This window comes from Misgurnus anguillicaudatus, chromosome 10, assembly GCF_027580225.2.
Source record: "Misgurnus anguillicaudatus chromosome 10, ASM2758022v2, whole genome shotgun sequence".
NCBI lineage: Eukaryota > Metazoa > Chordata > Actinopteri > Cypriniformes > Cobitidae > Misgurnus > Misgurnus anguillicaudatus.
In genome coordinates, this window is record NC_073346.2 from 29,989,624 (window position 1) to 30,016,174 (window position 26,551).

General features: G+C 38.7%; 1 protein-coding gene across 15 annotated transcripts in view; it reads right to left on the bottom strand.

The window, feature by feature from the left end:
• adgrb1a (adhesion G protein-coupled receptor B1a) overlaps nucleotides 1–26,551 on the bottom strand; it is a 148,843-nt gene that overhangs the window by 15,338 nt on the left and 106,954 nt on the right. For all 15 annotated transcript variants that reach the window (XM_073872346.1, XM_073872345.1, XM_073872344.1 and 12 more), the window contains 12 exons: nucleotides 25,912–26,020; nucleotides 22,391–22,534; nucleotides 18,951–19,026; nucleotides 18,664–18,770; nucleotides 18,445–18,484; nucleotides 13,992–14,118; nucleotides 8,525–8,628; nucleotides 7,996–8,098; nucleotides 7,268–7,418; nucleotides 6,461–6,530; nucleotides 6,256–6,322; nucleotides 5,589–5,674 (listed from right to left, as the gene is read on the bottom strand). In XM_073872346.1, coding sequence (XP_073728447.1) covers nucleotides 5,589–5,674; nucleotides 6,256–6,322; nucleotides 6,461–6,530; nucleotides 7,268–7,418; nucleotides 7,996–8,098; nucleotides 8,525–8,628; nucleotides 13,992–14,118; nucleotides 18,445–18,484; nucleotides 18,664–18,770; nucleotides 18,951–19,026; nucleotides 22,391–22,534; nucleotides 25,912–26,020 — 1,184 coding nt within the window. The remainder of the gene's footprint in view (nucleotides 1–5,588; nucleotides 5,675–6,255; nucleotides 6,323–6,460; nucleotides 6,531–7,267; nucleotides 7,419–7,995; nucleotides 8,099–8,524; nucleotides 8,629–13,991; nucleotides 14,119–18,444; nucleotides 18,485–18,663; nucleotides 18,771–18,950; nucleotides 19,027–22,390; nucleotides 22,535–25,911; nucleotides 26,021–26,551) is intronic.

A 26,551-nucleotide genomic window follows, 5' to 3' on the forward strand; every position in this document is an offset into this window, starting at 1 on the left:
CTTTCGGATCTGTTCAAGATTACATGACAGCATTTACTATAAAATTATTAAATAAGCATGTTCAACCAAAGAAAAACATTATACCAGTGGCGGCTCGTGACTGCTCATCCGAGGGGCGCAAATTCAAAATAAGTGTTCGGAGTGTCGTGTGTTACTTGCGTTTCCAAAATATGTTTGTTGCATCATGTGAGCCATGTGCATCACGTGTTCTGTCAAAACAAGTGCCTGCTGCACATGCGTGAAAACCGTTCATGACAAAAGAGACGCTCACATTCATAAAATACACGCAAGACACTCCCTTAACAGTAAACTCTGATTATGAATGATGAGATTATGCGAGTATCTGGCAAATGCGAGCGTCTCTTTTATCATAAACCCTTTAGACGCATCTGCAACGAGCACTTATTTTGACAAAACACATGATGCACACAGGATCTCTTGACGCGCAAAACACATATTCTGAAATAAGGAGGAACCACACACATGACGCGCTACATACATGTTGTGACGAACTTCGCATCAAGCGCCCTCAAAAAAAAGAAGTCACTGGCCGCCACTGCATTATATATATCTTGGATGGCATGAGGATGAGTAAATTAAAATAGACTGAAACTCGACACCCAAATCTAAAACACTCATAATTCTATTTTAATTGTTTTTTAATCTTTGCATTAATGTAATGCTACCTCTGGACAGAATGCATCTTCTACTACACTGCCTATGCTTTTACCATAGATCCCAAGTGTGTTTAAATAATTGCTGATAGCGGAAAAATGAAATGCATTTCTTTCTTGAAATGCAATAAAAGCAGCATTAATTATTTAAACTTGTCCCAAAAAATCTTATGCAACTGCTTTACTTACTGTATGCAAAATGGTCACCTGCAAAATACACTTACAGACATCAGCGTGGCATGGCAGCCCTAACAGGCACGCAGTCGATTCTGCTACTGGCAGACATGTAGATTAAAAACCACATAAAAAATTCAATTCTAAGGAAAAGGCCAATGCAACCAATAAAACCTTACTAGAGGCAGCGATATTAAAAAGCAATCAGCATTTTTGTGAATTTACAAGACCATCTTGCTAGTGCTTATGAAGGTGGAGGAACTTCAAAGATACAGCTGATAGTAGCCTACCAATATAAAACAACTTTGCTAATCTTCATTCTAAAGTAGTTCATCTTTCGTTATTTTCGCACCACAGGTAATAAAGTTCTTGATGAGCCAGACAGGCAAAAGGCTCATTCTAAAGCTTAAGATAATGCCAGGATAACTAATAACAACTAAAATGCTTCCTGCACTCTGCATAATTAAAAACATGAAAAATACTTAGTTTAAGAAGTTAAATCCTCCGTTTGATTCTCATTCATCCATCCTACAGTAAGTCTAAGCCTTGAACAACAGCAGTCTGCTCTAAATAAAGTTTTCACAGAGAATGCAATGCAGTGCATGAAACAGACTTTATCAACATGTTAATAAAATTAAAACTAGGTTTCGTTCATAAGAGGTAGAGCTGCACGATTCTGGATAAATTGAGAATCACAATCATTTTGTTTCATATAAAGATCATGATTCTCCTACAACTCTGAATGCCAACTAAACAAAATTACTAGAGTTTCTGACAAAATATGAATTGCTGCAATCCCTTTAAAAATGTTTAATTGGTTTAAATACATTTTTCACTAATAAATATATGTTTCATTACTGAATAAAAGATACTTTCAAAAGGTTTATAAGAAAACTATAAACTATTATAGTAATTACTTCTTTAATCCTTTAAATATTTTGAACACAATGCAGAAAGAAATAATGATACTGCATGGTTGAAGAGCTGTTTAAAACCCATACATAAGGGTTTCCAAACTTTTTCAATTCACGACCCACCTAGACAGGTACTGTATAGTCTCAAGACTCACCTTTTTTTTATGGAAATATTAGGAATACACAGTAAATCCCTTTTGGTAGAGAGCAGTTTTTATTTTCATATTTTCCTTTATATATAGTAAAATAAACAAACTGAAGAGGCTTCCTAAGTTGTTAATTTTAACATAGCTTTAATTGCAAACTGTTATATTTGCAGTATACAGACAGACAGCCGCAACACACGCGGCCAGTATAAATGCGAGCATAGAGGATTTTCAATGCAGTCATATGAAAGTTGAGCCTTACGCTCACGTGGTGCATTGTGGGACTGACTGCGGGGCGGAGAAAGCCTTGAGAGCAGCCAAGAACGTCAAAAAGGTTGGGCGCTTCTCTGAGTAGGCCTAATGCAAATATTAAGTGACAAATGCCAGTCTTGACGTTTGTTTCCTGGGGTGCGTTTCCCGAACAACGACGTAACTCGCTGCTGACCCAACAAAGTACGATGCATAGTTGGAGAAACTAACTAACTTGTCACGACTGTTTCCCAAAAGCATAGTAACTTTGTCACACATTTATCGTTTGAACCATGTTGGTTTAACAACATAGTTGATGATGTCACGTGGGAGGTGAAGTACTATCGAATTTAATGTCAGATTATTGCTGTAAATAACATATATTGCATCGGAAGACTGATTTTTTTATCGTGATTTTCAAGATATTCAATTCATGCGCAAGTTCCCTCTTATGTCACTCCTCCCAGGGATTCCCCAGGGTCTTAAAGCTGGTAGGACTGCCCACATGCGCAGTTTTCAAATGCAGCGCTTTAATTCTGTTTACAAATTTAAAGACGTAAAATATTTTTTTCATATTTAGAATGATGGATATAGAATGTACTACATGTTTTTTGCTTATTTTGTTTAAAAGCATGATCAACTTAAGTCTACATATTCTAATAACAAGGAACTATGCTTTTAACTTGGGAATGTTCGTTTGAACTATGGTTTCGGTAAAAAAAAACACCAAATCCTTGACCTTCGTCAGTAACAACTGTCTTGAACATGCGCTATACTGTTCTGCCGTTTTGAACTTCAGGTGCTAGTTAGCGCCAATGAAACTAAAAGAAGACGATGGAAACATTATTTTCGAAGGCCTGCAAAACAATACATAAACTAACATGCCCCCAAAGCAAAAACGTTTTAGCATTGTCGGCAGCACTGAGCGGTAAAGTGCAAATACACCGCTAACACAACATTTGCAGATCTGTTAAAGCAACGCACAATGAACGTGAGCTTCATCTGCGCTTTAAACACGCAGTTTAAATGAGCGAAACATTAAACAATTGTCATTGCTAGTCATTTTTTGATCTGTTTTTGTGTAGGCTAAATGTCCATTGTGTTATTATCTGCATGCGCAAGATAATAATAATGAATGCGCAACCCACTGTTTAAAAACCGATGACTGCTCTGACTCCGCAACGCAGATTTAATAGACAGACGAATTGTTATAATTGAAGAATGGGATCATGTGGGAGTTTAATTCGAGATTGTGATCTTTTTACGATTATTCATGTAGCTCTAATAAGAGGGAATCAAAATTTACCTTAAGTAGGATACTTGAATACTACATGTTTCTGATCTCATAACAAAGAAAAAGTACTTGTGTTCCATTCACAGACTATTGAATAATGTTTACCAATAACCATATAACCAATAACCATATCCACTGTTTTAGCTCCATTTTGTTTTTGAATTCTAACTGTGGGTTTACACCAGACGCGAGTTCAACGATTTGCGCGAGTAGATCACATACAAAGTCAATATAAAGACGCGATCAGACGCATCCTCGTGTGGAGCGTTGCGAATGATGCGATATGGGCAGCGCGTTTGCCACAAAAACACGCATTATTCGCTTCAACCGCATATTTGCTAAAGTTAAAAAATTCGCATGACATGAAATTAAATCCTGCAAGTAATCTAGAGCGGGTAAAGCAATGCCCGTTTGGTGTGTACGTAGCATAACACATCCAATCAGATGGTGTCAAATCCCAGCAAGCAATAGCTGTCTCATATCACTATGTAGACCTGATATAGTCTGGCTATGAGTAACCCACTTGAATTTGGTTACATGTCGTTTCGCCAAAATAACTTGCGAGATGTATGATATTCCAGTGATTACAATGTGTTTGGTTTCATTTAATTATTTATGTATTTTATTTAATTTATTATTGGGCTATGGTTAGACATCTGGTCTTTGTTTGGACAGCTATTAGATGTCTTATAAAAGCAAAATTGCTTGCTGGGACTTTTCTCAATAAAAATCCAATTCATTCAAAAATACTGCCTGTCACAATTCAATAAATTACAACAAACAAAAGTAAAACGGTTGCCAGTGATTTTAAACACAATCACAACTTTCTATAAAGCTTGAATGAATAAAATATTTATACTTTGAGCACTCAACACATTCATTCACAAGCATTCTGTTCCACCCCACACACAAACACACAAACATCCACACACATATACAGGGACCAAATCTAAAGATTTTTTTTTAAGCTGAGGGGGCTGAGTTTCCGAAAACCCCAAAGAGAATGGCAGACATGACAAATTTAAATGGCCGATTGTAATAGAGGGTACTATAATTTCCTAATTATGGGAGGAGCTAAGGCCAAGCTGAACAGGGATTGAAAAATTGATTCAGAGCTGCATCTCAACCAATCAGTGACAGGGTGGGAGGGGCAGAGAGGAGAGCCCTGAGTGTGAGCGAGGGGAAACTGTGATAACGCAGATAAAAAGTTTCAAACAGCACAAAAACAAACATAATCAATCATAGCAGAGAAACAGACAATTGTTCAAAGAAAATAATCTAAAAATAAAAAAAGAAAGGACAAATGAATAAACAACTGGATGCAGAAATGATGCCAGTATAGGCATGCGTCAGCCTGCAGGCAGAGAAGCTCGGCCCAGGAAAGGAAACACAATCATGAGTCATAACATGAGTAATATTCCTCTTCAACGTAATAAATCCCAGGCTACATATGCTGTACGGAGCAGATAGAGCTTTAGAAAGCGTGTGAATTTTGGAACAATCTAGGAACCCTTCCACTGCATAATTAATATTTGGACAGCATTAGATCATGAAACCCTTATAAAAAGGTCTATATTAAGAATTTTCGATTTATGCTTCAGCTGGAATGACATTTAACTCATAAGACTTAAATGCTTGTCAAAATCAATGGATATAAAACAAGAAAGCCGCTCAGCATGAATGCTATCGATCAGATGCGTGAAACTGACGTTTCATGTAAGATTTCCTTTGCCGGGTCTTGCGTCTGCCCCTCAAATAAACATTTCTAAACATAGACATGGCACATATGGATTTAAAACAGCTTTGCATCAAAATGCACACCGACACCTAAAAATCAAGAGAAGCTGGAGATGATTAAGCGAGCGACACGTGGAAAATCACCAACGGAAATGCAAAAGAAATGCAATGAGTTGAGCAAATGTGTCATGTTGCATTTGACAGGACCAATAACCAGTCTGTTGCCATCTCTCCCCCGCTTCTCCAAACAATATGATTTTACTTTTGACTTTATTTATTCGTTCTAATTTGTGTCCAGTTGGAGGGGAGAGAGAAGTCATGAGAGACCCGGCCACTTAATTTCTTTCCAAGGTCTGGTTAGAGGTCAGCCAATGGGATCAATGTGTGATTTGAGTCATACCCTGCTCTTTCCTTGAGTTTCATATCAGTTATGCCATCTTTGGACACTAGTTTATTAAAAACCAGAATCCCAATAACCATGTTAACCTGGTGAAGAGAAAGAAGAGAAGTGAACATACATGTGCATTAAAATCCAGTCCGATCTCACAATGAAAATGTGTTACTAGTGTCCATTTCCTATGCACCATAAAGTGGACATTTTAGAGGGTTTGATTACAAAATTCTCAAAAAAAAAAAAAAAAACAAGCTTAAAAATGGCCACTGGCAGACACATTAGTGGTGGCTTCTATGCAAGCATGTATCAAAATCGTACAAAATCTCCATTATACAAACGTCTGCAATTGTGAAATCTGTTAGATAAATTCGATAAAACAGATACAGCCATAATACATGGTAATACAGAACAGATCAAGTTTAATTAGTCTGCAGTGGTGTAATGAGCTGACTATTATGCCCAAACCAAATGAAGCACACTTAGAATAAGCTGTCTTTAAACAGATCTGCTCATACACAAATCACATGAAGTGGTGAAGGTAACCACTTGTAATGTAATCAGTTAATATTTTACAATGTGTTTGGGTGCAGTAACGCTAGCAATGTAAGAACTGATTCTAGAAATGAAGGATAGAAGATTTCTGTGCATGAAATAAGAAAAAGAGGGACTGTACCAAAACGACGGCAGCAGCTGGTCCCACAAATGCGTACAACAGTCCGCCTTCCAACGACAGCCAGCAGCTAACACAATTAAGGTAATAACATCATATGATGAACAAATGTCATGTGACCGAGTGATTGGTTGCTTTCAACAGGTCAAAAAGTCATGTGATAAAATCTACTTTCACTTTTATACTGATTACTTATTTTCGTACTTACTAGTTAACAGTGCCATATCCCTTTGCCTTAGTAAATCCGACAGAAATTGCTACAACAAGAGCAGGTAAACCTACAGCAGGGGGACAGAAGTTAGTTAAGGGGAGGTGGGTACAGAAGGTGGGTATAGCTGACATTAAACCATAAATATACAAAAAATATACTAGATGTAAGAAACAACTGCATCAACCCCACTAATGGACCACGTTTAATTTAACTGTTTTTGATTAATTATATGAAGAGTTTGGTTCCAAAACATGATAAACACCCTTTTTTTAATGAAAAAAATACCGCCAAAATCAGTATTGTATCTGGTCAGTATTAAAAAGTAAATTCCTAATTTTACGAAAATCCAATATCCGTTGTGTTATTCTGTCATCTTTTCTACCTTTTTCCCAAAACGCAATAAACGGCAGTCCTCCTTCTCTGCAGAATGCAATAAATCCGCTCAACAAATCACATGCCAAATCACATAATTGATTAATGCCATTAATGTTTATTTTTTTAATCAGTGTATAAAACTAGTCAACTAAATAAATATAACATGGCAAATATGAATGCACATGATTATATTGATTCAATGGATTTATAGCATGTTGCGGAAAAAAACATATTTTTTAATAAAAATCTTTGAAAATCAAATTATGGATGCTATGTGAAAGTTTGTGACAGAAAATAGTGGTTTTCACCTTTTTGATTTAGAAAACACGCAAATTCGTCAAAATGGATTGCGTTTTGGAACCAAACTCTTCATATTATGTCACATGATGTTTCATGTATAAAGATGGACTGGAAGCCAGGAAGCCTCACCCCAACCAAGACACAGGAAACGCTTGCGAATAATGCGGTTTCTAAGACGGCCAGTCACGGCCATGTAAGACTGCCACGCCTCTGTCAGAACCCAACAGAAAGAGGACAGGAAGAAGAAATGCAGAAAGGCAGCCACAAGAGTACAGACAACCTAAGAAGAGAAAGAAAAAATAGTCAAAAGGAAATAAAGAGATAAGAGAAAGAAAAAACAGAAACTAAAATAAAGACCATCAGTCAAAGAGTTCAATATTTACTAATAAAGATCACTGATCTACTGACCGTCCTTCTACGAGATGCCCAGCCGATGCCTGAGCAGCGACCACCGGCGGAACCAGTTTAATTCGCTTACCCGTTCACATACCCCGATAGTATTTATATATATATATAACTATATATGTATCTCTCTCAAGGGTTTTTTCCCTCCTAGGAGTTTTCCCCCTGGACTAGCCAGGAGGGTTTTTCTCCTAGGGGTTTTTTTTATCCCCTGGAGAGTCCGCCACCTTTGGCTTAACTTACTACTTACTACTGTATACGTTACATTATTACTATGCTCGTTTTCTATGCTTTTCATACATCTATTAATGTAAAGCTGCTTTGAAACAATTAACTATTGTGAAAAGCACTATATAAATAAAATTGAATTGAATTAAAGAAAACAAAGACTTGTGTGTGGTTCCAAGATTTATTTAAATTTGAAACCATTTGTGAATGCATGTGTGGGGTTGCACCTTGTTCCGTGTCTGAGTCTGTCCAATGAGGATGAGAGCGTTGGATGAGATTATTGACAGACAGAAGTTGATAAGGATGACCGAACGCTCTGACCGGATGTACCTGTTGGAGATCATGTTGACATATTAAGCATGACATCTATTGCTTCCACACAAAACGTGCCATACATCAAAATTTTCCAGCAAAAGATTCACAGTCGCCAATTTAGTTAAATTATGGCTGCATGCTTTCCAGCTATTAATACAAATTAAAAACATAATAAATATATATATTTTTTTTTAAATAAATAAATCTGAATTAATGTCCTTTCGATACATACAAATATGTTGCTAAAAATAAACATTTCTCTCTGTGATAATACACTGTGATCACAAACTCCAATTCACTGTACAAACATCAGCCGCTGTCCATGGTGCTGAAACCCATGTGGCTTCATTGCTAAGTAGCTTCAATGCTACGTGGCCATTATGAGTTTCCCTTATTTGTAAACAGGTAGCATTTTGGAATTAAAAAATATATTTTTCTTACCTCCATACTGACACATAGATGATGATGAGCAGCAGCAGTGTAAGGGACGAGACCCCGCATCCCACGATCAGAGTTACAGATGGAAGCTGGTTCTTATCCATGTTCTGTCAACACAAGAATTGAACTCAGTTAGCGCTCAGAGATGCCAACAATGCATCAGGCTAGCCAGGCATGTGATTCAATGATGAAGACACCAGGGCTGCTGTTCATCAGGCTCACAAGGTGACATGAAGGTCATTCAGCAAATACTGACAGATCCAGAGCGAAGAACAGCAGAGCAGCTCACTGGATGAAGTTTCTCTAGTAATGTCAGAGAATACTGCAAGATCGTATATGTATGCCTAATGCTATGAAATGGTTGTACAGAGGTTGTAACCCAAAAGCCTCAGATTTAACGCATATGTGCAGGCACTGTCTTGGTTGCCATGGTGATGTAATTGCGAAACAGCGGCCACTGCAGTGGTGTATGCAGCATTAACCATACCATAGACGTACTGTAAGTGTGCTTGTAGTAGTGTCTGCATTCCTTGCAGAGGTTGATAAATGAACATGGCTTAAGCTAGTATGCTAAATGATAGCTATAACGAGTAATCCACATCTAGAAACGCTAGCCATTAAAGTGCTAATACATTTTAAATACATTAAAGTGCTTTGATGTTAATGCTACTGAAGAATGCCCATCGGTGCCAGGCACCCTCAGAGGTGTGGACTTTTCACCTTAACTCGAAAGTGCAGACATATACGCACACACAAAGGTAATTGGTTGAGTTTATAGCCTGTCTTGTCTCCAGCTTTAATGTGCGCACAGGGCCAAGTTAATTAAATCCCTCTGATTAATCTGCACTCCAGTAAGGTCCCTACTGACAGTCAAGAAAGAAATGTATCCACTGAGACTAAGTTTGTCTTCTCCTAGCCAATCTAACACTTGACTAAGCCTAAGCTGTCGTGGACAGCTAGTATCCACAGCAACCTCTACTGAAGACATTTAATTCAGACCTACACAAAAACTGGGACCTGTCTAGAAACATCAGGTGACAGGCAAAGATGGGTGATCTTCCAGGGAAGGTCTTAGAAGTCCATTTTTTTGGTTAAATGCTAACCCTAACTTTCTATTTCAACAAGAAATGCAGAAAAGCTTCACTCAGTCAACTTTATTGGGTCTTTAAATCAGTATGCAGATGAAGACAGCGGACATTTTTATAAATTTATCTTCCAAAAGCACTACCCAACTTTAAAAAAAAATATTTCTATTGATTTCATAATGGACTAATATTAAAATCCTCAACACTGTTTGCAGTTTTTGTTGGCATCCTTACTGACCCATATTTTGAATTGACACATTTAGTGCTTCTTCCCTATCTAACTGCAGCATAACTGCATTCCTGCAACCTTCCGCTCATACATATTCAGTTTAACCAAAATAAAGCAAGGCAATTTCTCTTTCAAACTGCATATGAAGCACAAACCACTGCCCTGTGTAAACCACAGATGGACTCCAAACTGGAAACATCTGTACTGTATAAAGACTAGACGGGCAACAGGCAAACATTGTTAAAACAGCTACAATGCACCTTTTCTTCCAATGGAGATGAATTGTATTTTACAGCCGTCTTATCATCTTTTAAATTTAGCATAGGCTCAGAATGTAGGCGGTGCAGCAAGAAGAGAGAAAGGTTAGAATTTTTTCTGGCTCTTTATCATTGCCAGTGAGGGGCTTTTGGATGGGCCATTTTTAAGGTGGCAAGTGGAGCTGCAGGAACAAACAGTGGCATAGGGGTGGAGGTCTGGAGCGAGAGAAAGAGAGACACAAACTGGAAGAAGAGCCAAAGGGGAGGAACTGCCCTCCCTTCTGCTGGCACACAGCAACACAAATGAAATCCCCACAATATGCTTCCCACGAGGCATGTAAAGAGCTAACTGCGACACTACCGTATTTCACTTCTTTCCGAGCAGGTACAGCAAGACACGCAGCCATGTAGGATTAAAATACCTCTACAGCTCAGACATGCAGATCTTGCGGTCTTTACACACGCAACCTTGAATGCAAACAGCAGCCCAACTCATGCATAAATGCAGGCAGAAGCACAGTAAAAGACAGAACTGCAGAACTGCAAAGATGTTTATAGAATTAAGGGAAAAGGGCATCTAGCTTTAAGATAGCCTAAACAGAATACATTTTAAATACAGGGGATCTGTGACATCAGCTTTATTTACTGTAAGTGCTGGTTTTACCCTATAATGCAGTACTGTATAAGGGGTTTAAGGTTACCTTAATCGTCTATTTTTAAACTGTACATGGGAATAAGTGATAATGTTTCTATATATCAAGTGATATGAACACTGCGCTACCAACACAAAGGTCATTGGTTCAATCCCAAGGGAACACACATACTGATAAAAAAATGTATACCTTAAATGCACTGTAATTCATTTTGGATAAAAGGATCTCCCAAATGCATACATTAACTTTTAGCCAAAGTTATAACAGTCCTTCCAGAAAAATGCAGAGTTCCTTGATCTTGCGGCATGTTCTCTTAAAAAAATTGATGGAATATGCTGAATATTTATGCAATTTTATGCGAGGAAATTGCGGGAATTTGCAAAAATTGCGAGAATTTGCAAAAATTGCGAGAACGTTCAAAAACGCGGAAACTTGCAAAAACTGTTTGCAGCTTTTCAATGATGTTCACGTCACATAATCAAGTCACTTCATTACGTTCTCATGGCAACAGGGGACATGGCTGTGCTTGCGTGAAGTAAATGCAATATTTTTTAACTTTCTGCTTAAATATATGTGATTTTTGCTATGAAAATGTGGGGATTATAAAATCATGCAAGCCCACATATTTTGCGCATGGAAATCTGCAATTTATGTTGCGAAAGTGCGTCGTATTTGAAAAACTGCGGCCACCGCAATAATATGTGGACTTTATGCGTTGAATCGTGTGATTGCATAATCGCGTTTTTCTGGAGGGACTGTTATAAGAAGTATGTGTGAGCCCTGGGAATCAAACCCACAACCTTTGCGCTGCTATCACAAAATGCTATACCAAATAGAAAGTCTACAGAAAGTCTCTACACTGTATACATTATGTTACTCTTACCTAGGAGTGTAAGAAAATTTTGATACATGTGCATATCGGCATATTTTGTTAACCGATACTTTATCGATTCTAAAAAAAAAAAAAAAACACCCACCACAATATCGTATATAATATTTTTATATATAGATAGCATTCTTATCTCTAAACCTCAAGAGTGACAGGAAGTTCTTGCCAAGGTTTGCATATGGTGGGGTGTTCTTATATCATAGTTTTCCTAAAATTATATCCTATTCTATTCCCAAAACAAGAAATATTGCCTATCTTAAAGTATCGCAACGTGAATCATATTGATCGCAACCCATGTATCATGATACGTATCGAATCGCCAGATTCTTGCTGATACCTACCCAGTCCTACTCTAACCTAATGTAGTCAGTTTGAGTTAATGGTAAATACAGTACTGTAAATAATATATTTGACTTAAAGGAATAGTCTACCCTTTTGCCATAGTCAATTCAATGTCGATTCATAAAATCCTATGAATCGATTCAGCCCCCCCAGCCAGTGGCAGCGCTGTGGGAAACACTCTAGTGAGAGCGTTCAGCGTTGTACAAGACGCGCTTTATCAAAACAGAAAGATCAAAGATGGCAAACATCAGCACTTCTTTCAAGCCTGCACCATCAACGTGATCAAACATTAGTACTACTACACACATTATTTAAAAATATACTCAGGTACTTAATTGCTATTTACTTATTATTGAATCGATACCGAAGCAAGTCAATCAATATCGAATTGAGCCGAATAGAATTGAATCGAAGAATCGAAATCGAATCGAATTGTGAAATTCCTAACAATACCCAGCCCTATTTTGCCATATTAAACTATGCTACTACCTCAACCCAGACGAATCAACACATACCCATCTTTTTTCAACGCGTGCACTGTACAGTTCGTTGTGAATGTGTTGGCATTTACCCTGGCCCCATTCATTCCTATGGTACCAAAAAAGTTTATTTTGTGGCATCATACTTACTGGTATAACTCCTCATGTAACAGTCTTTAAATAGGGAAAACACGGAAGTGTTTGGTGGCTTCCCTGTTTGGTACCATAGGAATGAATGGGTCTAGGCTAAATGCTAACACATTCACGACGCGCTGTACAGTGCACGCATTGAAAAAAGATAGATATGTATTGATTCGTAGGTTGGGGTAATGTCATAGTTTGATGTGGCAGAAGGGTAGACTATTCCTTTAATAAAACCATTCAGTTTAGATGGTACCAGATGAAGCACATTTTAAGATTACCTTGCAAAACGTTTTACTTTGCAATGATCAATAAACTGAATCTAAAATGGAGTATACATAATTCTGTAACAGTCATACTAACCCTATTTTTGAGGGTTAGTATTTGGTTTACCAAATCACAACAGTGTCTCTAGCACTAGAAAACAGCCAATGTGTAACATCCTGGCAGCGAAAATGTGAAAAGACGCGGCCATTGTTTTTGTCAGTAGGGTGTCAAGCTTCCTCTTCCTCTTTTTCTGGCTCACTGGCTCATATCTGGGCCAAGCCGCACAAAGAGAGTGTTATAGCATCTTCTATAGCTTTAAGAACTTCCACTGCCCATGCTGTTTCCACGGCAACTGGTGAATAAACTGCTTCAGAGGCAGTTTCCAGTCTAATAATAACTAATCACTCTGAATGAAAATTGCACACAAAGACGATGCCCTTCCCTGACAATAAACCAAGCCAAATCACATAATTTTAGAAATTATCTGTTTTTAACACTAAACATATAGATTTACACAACCACAATCCTTTAAGGCCCAAATTGTACTGTTGCATGTCATTAAAATATACATTTTAGACTTATGGAAAGACAATACAAAATGACTACATATCTGAGTAAACTATGACACATATATACAGCCCAAAATCCAAAAGAATTTAAATGTATATAAGTGTCTGTGTGTGGTTGAAGGGTTAAAAATTAATTTAAATAAAATGCTTTAAAACTGGAGGTTGGCATCATTACCAAACCATAAGATTATTAATATCATACATTTTGTCTGCAGAAATGTGATGTGTGCAAATGCAATGCATAAAAGCGTCATTATCTGTTACACTGTGCTCCATCATTGAAACATGTAACTAAACAAAAATACCTATGCATTATTTTGCTTATAAACACCATCTATACACTTATTTCACACTAAAAAAATGTAAGATTGCCTTAATTTGCTTCCATTACATCTCATGTATGACTGTGGTATGTCGAGGAGAGAGACGGGGGAGTGAGATCTGTTGATACACGACGCCAATGACAAAAAAGCCGTACATTTACACAAACGATATCACACAAAACCGTCTTTTTTACATTTTCGACATGCAAGGAGACAAAAGAAAAGGCTTGACTTACCACATCGGGATTGAGGCGTGCTAAAATGGCGAAGGTGGAGAGTCTGTCACACAAGCATCTGGTCGTGCTGGAGTCGACGGGCACAGCTCTGCAGCCACGCGCAGACCAGGAGCCCAGCAACGACGAGCTGCGGAGCGGAGAGAGACAAATCAAATCCCCGTTTTATGGGTTAAAACTGCTATTTTACATCTTCCAACGCGCATTAAACCCGCCGTGTGAGAGCCGCAGAGCGAAAAAAGACTGAAAAAGACAGATGAATGGACGATGTGATGCCGCGCGCACCTCTGCTGTCTGCATGGCCAGGTTAGCTGATGTGAACAAACGGAATCAAAAATGCGAATAAAAGAAAATAAAATAATGCCCTTATTTTATGTATTAAATCTGATAGCTAAAAATAACATTATAAATAGTAATAATAATAATAATAATAATAATAATAATAATACTTATTTATAATATTAAATAATAATGAATCATGTAATATTTTTATTTATGTCAATTACAAATCATATTCATACACCAAGGCAAGCATTATTGCTTATTAACGTAGTCCTAGCTTATATTCATGTGGGCCTATGTCCCACTCAAAACAGCACCACTTAATTTATACAAAAGCCTGTTATTGACCTAAATAAGTGGATAACCTTTTCGACTTTGAGAGCCCTATATTGTCCGCAATAATATTTGAGCAGACACCCAAACTCAATTGACCAAACACTAAGAAATAAATTGGTTTGTAGTTGTTTTTAAAATATAATGCTTATTTGTTTTGTGTGCGCAAGTGGCTTTTTATGAATATGTATTATTGCCACTAACAGGCAAAAAATCTATTAAACATGCATTCATTAAACATACCATCAAAACACCATATAACAGGTGGGTGGGGTCTTCACCCTGAGTAGCAAGCAAGCTATAGCATAGCAGTAACACATAGCAACACCTTAGTAACCGCAGCAATGCCTTTGCAACAGCATACAGAACTCATAGCACAAAAACTAGAAATGTTGTCAGGCAAGCACAGACATTTTCTTAAGATTTTGCTGAAATCCGTCTAAATGTTTAGCTTTGTTATACCGAAAAAATGGCAAAGATCTCCAAACTACCTAGAATCAATAAAATCGACAATTAAAGTTCCTAATGGAGAGGGTTAATGTAGCAATATTCATACTGTAGCCAGCAGCACATAAAACAAGTGGTGTGAAAAACAGGTTTTTGTACCTGTCAAAACTTTGGAGGATTACAAATTGCCGAAAAGTGCAATGGAGCAGAGGACCGATATTATACATGGCTAATGAGACCTAAAAAACTTCTTAACAGAGTCATAAGCCAAGCCAAGTGTCTCACTTTTTATGAAAGATAGAATAATATCCTCATACTGTATGTTCGGTATCAATTCATTCACAGAACTGAATGAATGCCTTTTTGTTTCAGCACTTGGATGACTGGACAGAAAACTGAAAATAATATTTTAATACAGAACATTATAACATTATGATGAGTGGTTACGACATCATACTGTAGTTGTAGCCTATATTTATGCTAAAAATAGTTTCAAATTTTTATATATGAAAATATATAGGTGTAGAGTATTACATTATCAACGCAAAGGTTGTATAGGTTAAAAGCCCAGGGAACACACATACTGATGAAAAAATGTATATAGTACTTTGGATAAAAGTGTCTGCCAAATGCATAAATATAATGTAACATTTTCATAAATCATAACTAAATAGCAAAAATAATAAGTTTCCAACTAAATTTTCTATATAAATGATGACAAAAACAGCACAAAAATTGTTATGAATTAACTAAATAAAACATTTAATACATTGTGAATCCAGCATGAATTGGTGCCCAAAGCCACACTGTAATTAGTCCACCTACATAAATGTGAATCTCATCTTGATGATGAACCCTCTTGACAGCGTATTTCGGCTGTGCCTGATCTGATGCTCGAATAATTGCAACAAAGACCTCATAATGACATCAATGAAAGTGATATGAAAGTCATATCGAAAGGCAACATACCCACTCCATGCACAACTGATCCTTATAGCAAGTCATCAATCACGCAGCATCCTCTTCAAGCGACCGCAATATGAAGCCAACATACACACAAAACACACACACACACTCAAACCCAAGGCTGCAAGCACCAGTTCAACCCACAGCACAGTTCTGCAATGCTTCATCCTACTGTATGTTACCCACAATGCACCTGATGCTGAGGGCCATACAGTACAGAAGTGGAAGCGCGGCGTGTTGCGGCCCCAGGGGAAGGCTCGGTGTCAACGTTAGCACATAAACCTGAAACCCAATATATTATCACCCGCTGCACAGACACTGCACGTGATACGATTAAGACCTTGTGTCGACTACACAAATATAAAGACAGCACAGCTTTGTAATTGGATCACAGTGGTTGCAATACAGCCGCCGTGCGTGCGTGTGCGAAGACGACATGCCAAGTCCAGATGTGTGAGAAAAATGCCAGCAGGGTAACTAAAAGTGTGTGAATATGAAAATACTGTATAGCCATCATGTCATATTTTTAATAAAATAAAATGCATGCTGAATGCCTAAAGCATAGACATGAAAGGGAAAACATTTATGCAAAAATGGCTGGCAATGCATTGGCTTGTTTTGTTGGCTTGCGACTGAGGTGCGAGTCAACATAAAACCTACACGCCTTAAAGCTGTTAAGTAAAAGACTCACTGATAAGCCTCCTCACACTCCAATTTCTCTCCCAAATATGAACTCATTAATCATAGCAGCTGTCCGAGATGGATTTAAATTTTACACCGAACATGCGCCACCCCCCCAATTTCCCTGATCGCTCAATGCAGCCAGATTACATTTCACTGTCTCCTCGCTCCCTTTCTAACTCTCTTTCTTTCCCTCATTCACTCCCTTTATCTGATTTCCAGTCACCGTTCTCTTCGTCTCTCCTTTTCTTTTTCTCATTTCTCAGCATTAAGATTTCGTCTCGCAAACCTCAGAAGACCCTGTTTGTGCTTAGCACATGAATTACATGTCAAATCAAGCGACTTGTCGAGGAGGTGTGTGCTATTAGTTTCTAGTGATAAGATTTTCTCCTGATGGGTGATAAATTGGGAAAAAGATGCATGACGAGGTGCATCTACTGTACACCCAATCCATATTTAGGAACCAGCAGGCACCTGTCAGCAAGCACCACCCAGAAAACATTACATTTCATGCATTTGGCAGATGCTTTAATCCAAAGCTACTTACAGTGCATTACAAGGCATAAATGTTTTTAGTATGTGTGTTCCCTGGTTTTGAACCCAGGCACTGTACATGCATTGCTCTGAGCTATACAGGAGCACCCATCTAGCAACTCCCTAGAAAACATCCAACATATCACATGCACAGCTACACACTAAAACCATTCAAAACACCTTAGCAAGGCCCTAGCAACCACCCTGGCAACAACTGTAGCAATGCCCTGGCAACCACTGACAATCCCTCAGAACATGACAGCTTTGTAGCACCAGTAACATTATCTTCAAAAAATGCAAAAATCTAGTTAGTTATTCATATTTTTATTGTTCGCTTTCCCCTCCGGGGAGAAAACAGAAAAGTTTTTATGTCTCATATCTATAATATATCTATATGCATCCATCTAAATGCAAATGTCCCACCCACACTGCATTAAGCGCTATGGGCACAGCATAGATTTTCTGAAAGTTTTGTAAGAGATGCGAAAGAGTGCAAAAGCAGATAGATGTGTATCGGGAGGTAAAAGTTAAAGCGTGACCCATGATTCTTTAATGTACGACATAATGCTGTCTTTATAATCGCTGCCGATGTGTGTAAAGTACAGAGGGAGCGTAGTGTGCATGAATCATCACCGCATCAAAGTGACCTCAGTGTTGGGTCAACTCAAGATCCGGGCAGCTATCTGCAATGTTCAGCTTTCTCTGATGTGCACTGTCAGTCAGGGTTATATCATACTTTAAAAGTAAGACAAGAACTAGTGGTTAAAAACATTTTTTGTAAAAAAAAAAGTAATAAAGCTGTAATAAAACAACTTATGGGAAAAAACTGATAAAACACAATGCAATATTAATAAGCAAAAATAGTCACACATGGTAGAATTAAATGTGTGCATTGGAGGAGACATCTCGTCTTACACATGGTGATATGGTGCTTATGCCAGTTTACTGCTAAAAAAAAAAATCACAATATCTGATACAAACCAATCTCTTAATAAGACTTTTATTGATATAAACATAAATACAGATCTATTTCCCATATATAAATATATTCATCAATGTCTTAACAGTGTATGGTAGGTTGCCTCGTTATCATCATATCATGCATGTGCATCTACTGAAAATACACCCCGCTGTGTCACTGTGTGACTGAAGATTCGTCCAAAAAATCTTAGCAGACAGCAAAACAGCTTTAAATCAATAAATAGCTTCTCACCTGTCATTCTCATCCCATGAAATGCAAGTTTGGTTTGTGGTTCCCTGTGGAGAGAGAACGCAAGAGATGTACAGACTCGTCATTTTGCTTCGCGAAGACCATCTGTATGAATTAATTTCAGTGTCCGAGTGACAGAGTTTATAGGCATAGTCTGAATACTACTTGAATGAGACTGTAAACACACCCTAAGAATCGAGTCGGTTTAAAGGTCAGGCTGACTTCCGTTATAAAGGTGTGAGAATTCAATTTCTAGTGGAGTTGAGAGAGAGCTGGGGGTGGGTTTGATTGTCAGAGAGATCACCTTGGAGTTCAGCACTGTGCTATTTCTGTGGAAATCACAAAGCATGAGAAACAATATGAGGAGAGGAGGTCACAACCTTGAGTTTCACAAGCTGCCACTTTTCCCATGTGTGACACATTGCTTTAAAGGAGCTGTGGCATTAGTCGAATGCCACATCTATCTTAAGTAGAGTAAGGTGCACAATGGCCCACCACCATCACCTCACCTCTGTAGAGAAAGTATACTGCCCAAGTTTCTGTAGAGTACGATACCGGTCACGAATGCTGAAGCTTCATCTTCATCTGTAACACACAAATCACATATAGACATAACACCTGACAGTCCTTGTGTTAGAGTCATGCATATGTGTACGCTATTCCATTTTGAATCCCATTTCAGATTTTTTAATGGTCTCAAACTTCAGTACTCAGGCACTTATTTGGTAAAAAGCTGCTTGTATTGTTCATAATGCAGGGATGTGCTTGGTGTTGGCATCGTCTGTTGGTTCACAATGACAGGGCCATATTTCCTGCACTAATGAAGAGACTACAGATGCTGAAAATGTGCGTGTAAGATGATAGGGCATCAGTCCAGCCTCCGTTAAACTCGCATTACATCATTGTCAAAAAACAGCAATCTCCTAAAACACTGCAGATACACATGTGCAAACACACAAGGTCCATCTGCTCTTCAAGCTACACTACTCATAGCAAAACATGTGGACTGGAGCCTGGCAGATTGGGGTATGCTGTAGGGCAGAAATACAAAAAGAAGAAAACAGACAGTGGAAGAGAGAGAGAAAGAGATGGTAGGGGCGTGCCAGGCAGCGGGCAGAGGCCACATCTCCAGGGCTGCAGCTGAGTCCCCATGGGCAAGAACGCGGAGTGATGGAGGGGGGCATCTGACAGTTTTGGGCTCCCTGAGGGTAATTGTGTTTTTGCTTGCCCACCCTCATCTCCTGCCAGCATGCCACAGCCACAATAATGGGAACAGATGACACCTGGGGGTCCATTTACCTACAGCACATAGCTCTAGAGGAATGTGCTTTGTTACTGGGTTTTCTACAAGTCTATGCGGGATTAGTTTTACCTTGTCCCATGTTCGGTGAATTTTTGTTCCTGTGACTTTCATCCCACCTGAGTTGAACGTGTCTGTTTTTCGCACACAACTTTAGCTTTATCTACTGTAATAGACAAAACACCTACTGTTTTTTGGCATCCTCTAGAAATCTAGTCTCATCTGTATAGATATGTCTGATTTATTTGAACCTTCCTTGAATACTGTAACTAAATTTAAATTTCTTGTTGCACTGACTTGTGTTCCTTCATTATTGATTTACAGTTGGTGGTTCAAGTACTGCTGGTGTCCCATCTGATTTAAAGAGATAATTAAATCAATGAGGATAGTCTGACTGATTAGAGCGCCCATTGCAGAAGCACTGCCAGGTACCATCCTAAATGAAGTTCGGGAGTAGCCTAAACATTCACTGCAGTCAATCATCATCATGAGCGTAGATAAGCAGCGGTCTCTGCGCTTTCCCATTGACAATTCTTCTGGCATCAATCTATGCTCTTTTTCATCTCTGTGCAATTCCATTACAGGGGAGTTTTGAGCTCGGAGCTCGAGCCTAGACTTGGGGTTGAGCCCCCACCAAAAACAGCAAACCAAGTTTGTTTACCATTAGCCATTAGACTGAATAGGTAGACAAACTCAACTTTGTGTCAGATGCTCCTCCTACAATTAAACTCAAATTGTTAAAAAATAATTTGAAGCCTATATACTTACTGTAAAGGCAGGGTCCATGATCTCTGAAAGCCAATGTTGACATTTGAAATCACCTAAACATACACACCCCTCCCCCAATAGAATCTGGACCTTCTTTTGATAGACCCGCCCCACACAAACGCAACCCAGGCAACGGTGTTGCTAAGTAGACACGCACCTTACCCTACAGCAGTGCTTCTCAAATAGTGGGGCGGGACCCCCAGGGGGGGCTCGAAGCGACACCAGGGGGGGCGCGCAAGACCCCAGAGAAAATACTTTTTCAGAAAGTTATTTTTTTTGCACCGTCACTTAAAGACATTACACCCCAATTACGCTGATAAGCCGCTTGTTTTTTATTCTTATTTATTGATTATATTTAATTTAATTTTTCAGAATCAAATGGTCAAAAAATATTATACTTTAAATAAGGATTGATTTTTTTATTTCCGGCAAATTGATGCATTTTAAGTCTTTTCTGTTACAGACTAAAAAACAATGTTAATAAAGTTATTCTTTGTTGTAAGTTGATTGATATTTCTTTTTTTGTGTGTTTTCTTTAATGTTAATAAGGATACAATGTTTTGCAGATGTGTAATTTGATAGACAAATTATACTATTTACAGTTGCGGCGGAGAGTTAGGGGGGGCGCGAAATGTTTACTTCTTCCTGGGGGGGCGTGACAGAAAATAATTGAGAAGCACTGCCCTACAGTCACATTAGCTACAAGAGACAGAGGGCCAGGCTACCATTCATTTTCAATGCGAGTGGCCGTTTGCCAGTGACAAGCGACAAGCTCGCCGCAGTGCCGAGCAAGTTGGGGCCAAAGTAGACAAGAAGGCTATTTTATGCAAATGCTGAGCGATGCAACAGAGCGACTGCCAATCAGAGTAAAGGGGCAGCGTGATGTAGTTCAGAGGCTCGAGTCAAAGAAAAGAATTCAAGATGGCGGAAAATGCGTATATCTGTATATATCTAATAAGTTTGGCATTTTATCTCATATATGTTGTTACTTTTATCGAGAAATAAATACTTTTAAATCCAAAAACATCATTATTGTAGCTTAACAATACCTCTGAAGTGACTTTTGACACCGCTTTTAGATACTACCCAGGAACGACCATCAAGTAAGTGCATGTCACTCGGTGTCACTCACTTTTGTAGCTAATGTGACTGGGGGGTTACTGCTGATTGGCTACAAGTGTGTTTTGGTAGTTGGCCCAATTCCCTTTTCCAAAGCGTTTTTCAGAAATCGTGCACTCTGCCTTTAACACCTCTTCTGAGACACATATGCAATTCCTAGGGTCAGTTTGAGAAACATCTGAGAAGCAGGTGACTTCAATAAAACCACATTCCTTTCTAGTAGAATCAATTGAGATATTAAAGAGACATCATTTGTGTTTATTTTCTTTCCTGTGGATCTGAGTAAGGATGAAATGGTTAATCCGCTCTTTGTTGTGCGTGTTCTGTCTAATTCAGTATGCTGAACCCCTCCCTCTTAGCATCCACCAGAGGTCATTTGCATCATCCCAAACAGTCTTCAGTATAATGCTCTCAGCATGCCCAAAACATGACAGCCTGTCAATCCACTGCTGGTGGTATGGCAACAGATCTCCCAATGGGAAGGGGAATTAAATCTAATTGCGCTTGATTGTCTCCTGCAGACTCCTGATTAGGCAGCAACTTCCCTATTAGCATAGTCACAGGGGGTGGAGCCTCTTTAATGACCTGTAACATCAGACCTGATAAAAGCCTTTCTACGTATGGATAAAACACTGGGCTGACAAGCGTTGCTTTCTGTAAACATGCATTTAAAGAAAGACTGCTTGTTAAGAAAATCTTATGCAAAAGTCTCATAATCTAATTAATCTACTCTAGGGTCACACATGTATGTGGGATTCTTACCTGGCTTTCCAGTGACTAGGATGTTTTTGGCCACTCTGACTTTGTCCTCCGAGTTGCGAGCCCAGTCCACCATTCCCCTCCACCCCTTCATGGGGAAAGTGATATCTGCATTTCCTGCGACAGGCCGCTTGTGAATGCTCAGCACTGGAAAGAAGCGCCAGAGAGAATGGTAAGAACTATAGCAACACCAATATCCTGACATGCAGCACTGCTATCACATATCAACTGTGTAGTCATGTTGTCAGAACATTCAGCAATATAATTTCTCTTAGTTAAAATTCAACCAACCAACCAACGCTTTATTCCAACTAAACAATGAAACGACTAACCAGTTTTACAATAAACTAAGCACCTAACTATCCAACTAACTAGATTACTGAATTACAGTACTAACCTGCTAACTAACTAATTCATTCATTAACTAATTAACTAACCAATTTACTACCAAACTAATAAATTTATGTATGGGGCAGTTTCCTGGACATGGTTCAGATTAAGCCAGGACTAGGCCTTAGTTATAGTACGTTGTTTTAAACCTGTTTAAGTTTCTTTATTCTGTTAAACACAAAAGAGGATATTTTGATAAATAATGGTAAGCACACAGGTGATGGTACTTATTGACTTCCATGGTATTTGTTTTTCCTACTATGGAAATGGGTACCTGTGCGGTAGTGTTGGGCGATATGCCCCATTTTGAAATCGTCCTATTGTCAGCCTGTGAGATCGCCGATACATGATAGCGGGGTAGTAGTTAACTCATTTATTTGTTCATTTTTTCAATTTTTACTCATTTAGGTCACTTGATTGATGGACAAAAAAGAAGCAAGGGCAACACTGTCATGACCGCAACCTTCTTAAAACTGATGCCATTAATCCGAGCGTGTCATTAAAGCACAGGCGCTCCAAAATTTTCTGCGTGCCAGGGAGCGGGAACAAAACACTCGCTGGTTTTAACTGTCTGCGCGCTAATAGCCTCTATAGTGCAAGGAAATGTCAGAGCCGCACGTATTACAATATGCGAGGAAGAGTACAAATCATGCGCATTACAGAAGGAGTCCATGCCGCGTGCATTCAGGTCCGAGCAAGAGTCCAAGACGCGCACATTAGGTCAAGGTGCGTGTTATTGTGGGTTCACACCAGCCTCGTTTGAGGTGTCAAATTCGCGTGAACCACACCTAGTTTGCCACTTGAACAGTTTGAGTTTACTCGTTTCATTTGCGCGTGAAAGCTGCGTGTGAAATTCTAGTAATCAAGACATTCACGCAGAAATTGGCGTCATGGGAGGGGCTTCTGCGACTCTGCTTGCTTCCTGTAATCACGTCACTACTAGAGCAAGCTCCTGATTGGTTAACGCGGCGCGTTTTTCCGCCAAAAATCAAATTTCGCTCAATTCGCGCCATTTGCGTGAACTAAATGCGCAAATGAGGTGGAATCATGTCTACCGCGCGAAACGCCTCATTCGCGCCGTGAGACCTCCAGACGCACGTCAACGAGTCTTCACATTGACTTAACATTGAAATCACTCACGCTTGACGGCTCTACTGCGGCTGGTGTGAACGCAAAAAAAGCTCTCTTGCGCAAAGTGAAACCCACAATCCCTCTCATGTAAGGAAAAGCACACAATGCGCATGTTAATGTGAAACTATGATGATAATAATAATAACCATCACCAACTATCGTCGTGAAAGCCCGCTATTGGCAATATGTCTGATGATCGATGATACACGATAGGCTACTATCATCTATCGGCACAACTTTACAGTGCGTTTAACATCATTTTTCTAAATATCTTCTTTTGTGTTCAACAGAATAACATGACGGTGAGTAAATAATGACATTTACTCTATCCCTATCGCAGAACTGAAAGGTGCTTTCCTGTGAGACAGGTGCGGGCGCAATAGAAGAATCTGAGCTCATAAACAGCTCAGTGATTCAGTGGTAAACAGAACCTGCTGTCACCCCTCACACCCTTTATTTAAACTCTGCCAGCTGTGGCCCACAGTGTATGGCTATGACATCTCATCCTCCTGCTGCTCTTACAAAGCTGCCTGCCGAGTAAAACACAGCTTTCATTGTGCTAGATGTGGATGATTCAGGTTGGGATTCCAAAGCTTTTAGAATGCCCAGAACAACACATATTCCGAAGCCTGTGTGGATGGCATCTCATTCACGGCTCTGGAATTGCTCAGGGGGTTCAGTGGGATATTGTTGTGAAAAGCAAGGCGGGGCCGACTGCAGCATATTGTGTAAGTACAATAAAAATCCACTTGAAGTCCCAGGCATGATCTTCCACTCCCTTGTCTTCCTTGTCTTGTGGTCACTCCATTTTTATTCTTCTGGAGCTCCTGGGTGTGACTCACAAGTGTGGCTCATTAACACTTGCTCTGCTCGCATGAATCTCAGCCCCTTCCTGATCATCACAATTGGCTATTACAGTACCAACTTCTAACCCGTGTGATAATAATGTTTGGAGTAATTTAATTGGGTGATCTATGTCAGATTTCTTGTTTAATATCTACTTTTTGCAGATCTCTAGTTCTCTAAACTTTACAAATAACCCCCTCTTGGGTTTATAGCTTTAAAGAATAAGTCAATATTCTTGAAAAAAAAATTCAGATAATTTTCTCACCAACATGTCATCCAAATGTTGATGTCTTTTTTTGTTCAGTCAAGAAGAAATTGTGTTTTTTGAGGAAAACATTCCAGGATTTTTCTCATTTTAATGGACTCCAATAGACCCCAATACTTAACAGTTTTAATGCAGTTTAAAATTGCAGTTCAAAGGACTCTAAACGATCTCAAACAAGGCATAAGGGTCTTATTTAGCAAAACGATTGTCATTTTTGGCAAGAAAAATAAAAATTATGCACTTTTAAAACACAACTTCTCGTCTTCCTCTGGTCCTGTGACGCGCCAGCGCGACTTCATGTAATACGTCATCACGTCATGATGTCACGGATAACGTATCGAAACTACGCCCCAATGTTTACAAGTGTGGAGAAAGAGGACTGTTCTGACGTTGTTGTATGTCGAATGATACTAATTAATGTCCTTATGACAGTTTATTGATTAAAATGGTCCGCAAATGTGCGCTTCATATTTGTAACACCTGACCTTTCGATGTCATCACGCAATTACACGTCACAGGACTGGAGGAAAAAGAGAAGTTGTGGTTTAAAAATGCATATTTTTTATTTTTCTTGCAAAAGTGACAATCGTTTCGCTAGATAAGACCCTTATGCCTCGTTTGGGATCGTTTAGAGTCCTTTGAAACTGCAATTTTAAACTGCATTAAAACTGTTAAGTATTGGGGTCCATTAAAGTCCATTAAAATGATAAAAATACTGGATAGTTTTCCTCAAACAACATAATTTCTTCTCGACTGAACAAAGAAAGACATCAACATTTTGGCTGACATGGTGGTGAGTAAATTATCTAGATTTTTTTTAAGAAAATGGACTAATCCTTTAACTTTTAGGCTCCCCGAAATTCAACAGTGCTGAATATCAACATGTACTAACCCAAGTTGTCTGTGACCTCATAGGTGTCCTGGAAGTCCTTCATGCGGAGACTGATGACGTCCACAAAGTCCTCCACCAGACGAAACAGCTCCTTCACATTAGGGCCCAGCTGCACGAGGAAACAGGATGCTTAATATCACAGACTCATATCCCCATTCATAATGCGAATTAGTGGATTTATTTTTAGATGTTTTTACCCATAAATAACATTTTTCTAAAAATGAAGATACTCTTTCAGTTCTGCCAAAGCTTAATGACATTTTTCTTTTGGAATGTAAACTGAAGCTTGTATTAAGGCAGAAATCAAACCTAACTAATGATCTAACTAAACAGCAGGAGACAGAGAGCTGAAAGAAAGATGTGCAGCCATGAGAAGAGAATTAGCCAATTAATCACCTTTAAAAACCAGCTGAAACAAGCATAATTACTAATTGAAAGAGAGTGAGGGAGACAATGTGAACCTTAAGAAGACAAAGAGAATAAGGGGATGAGTGAGTGAATGAATGAAAGACTGAATAAATTATTGAACGAAGGAATTAGGTGAGTCAACCAATTTTCGTAAGTTAATTAATGTGTAAATAAACAAATGATAAAGTCAGTGCATAAATAATTTAATGAATAAATTATGGACTAAATGAAC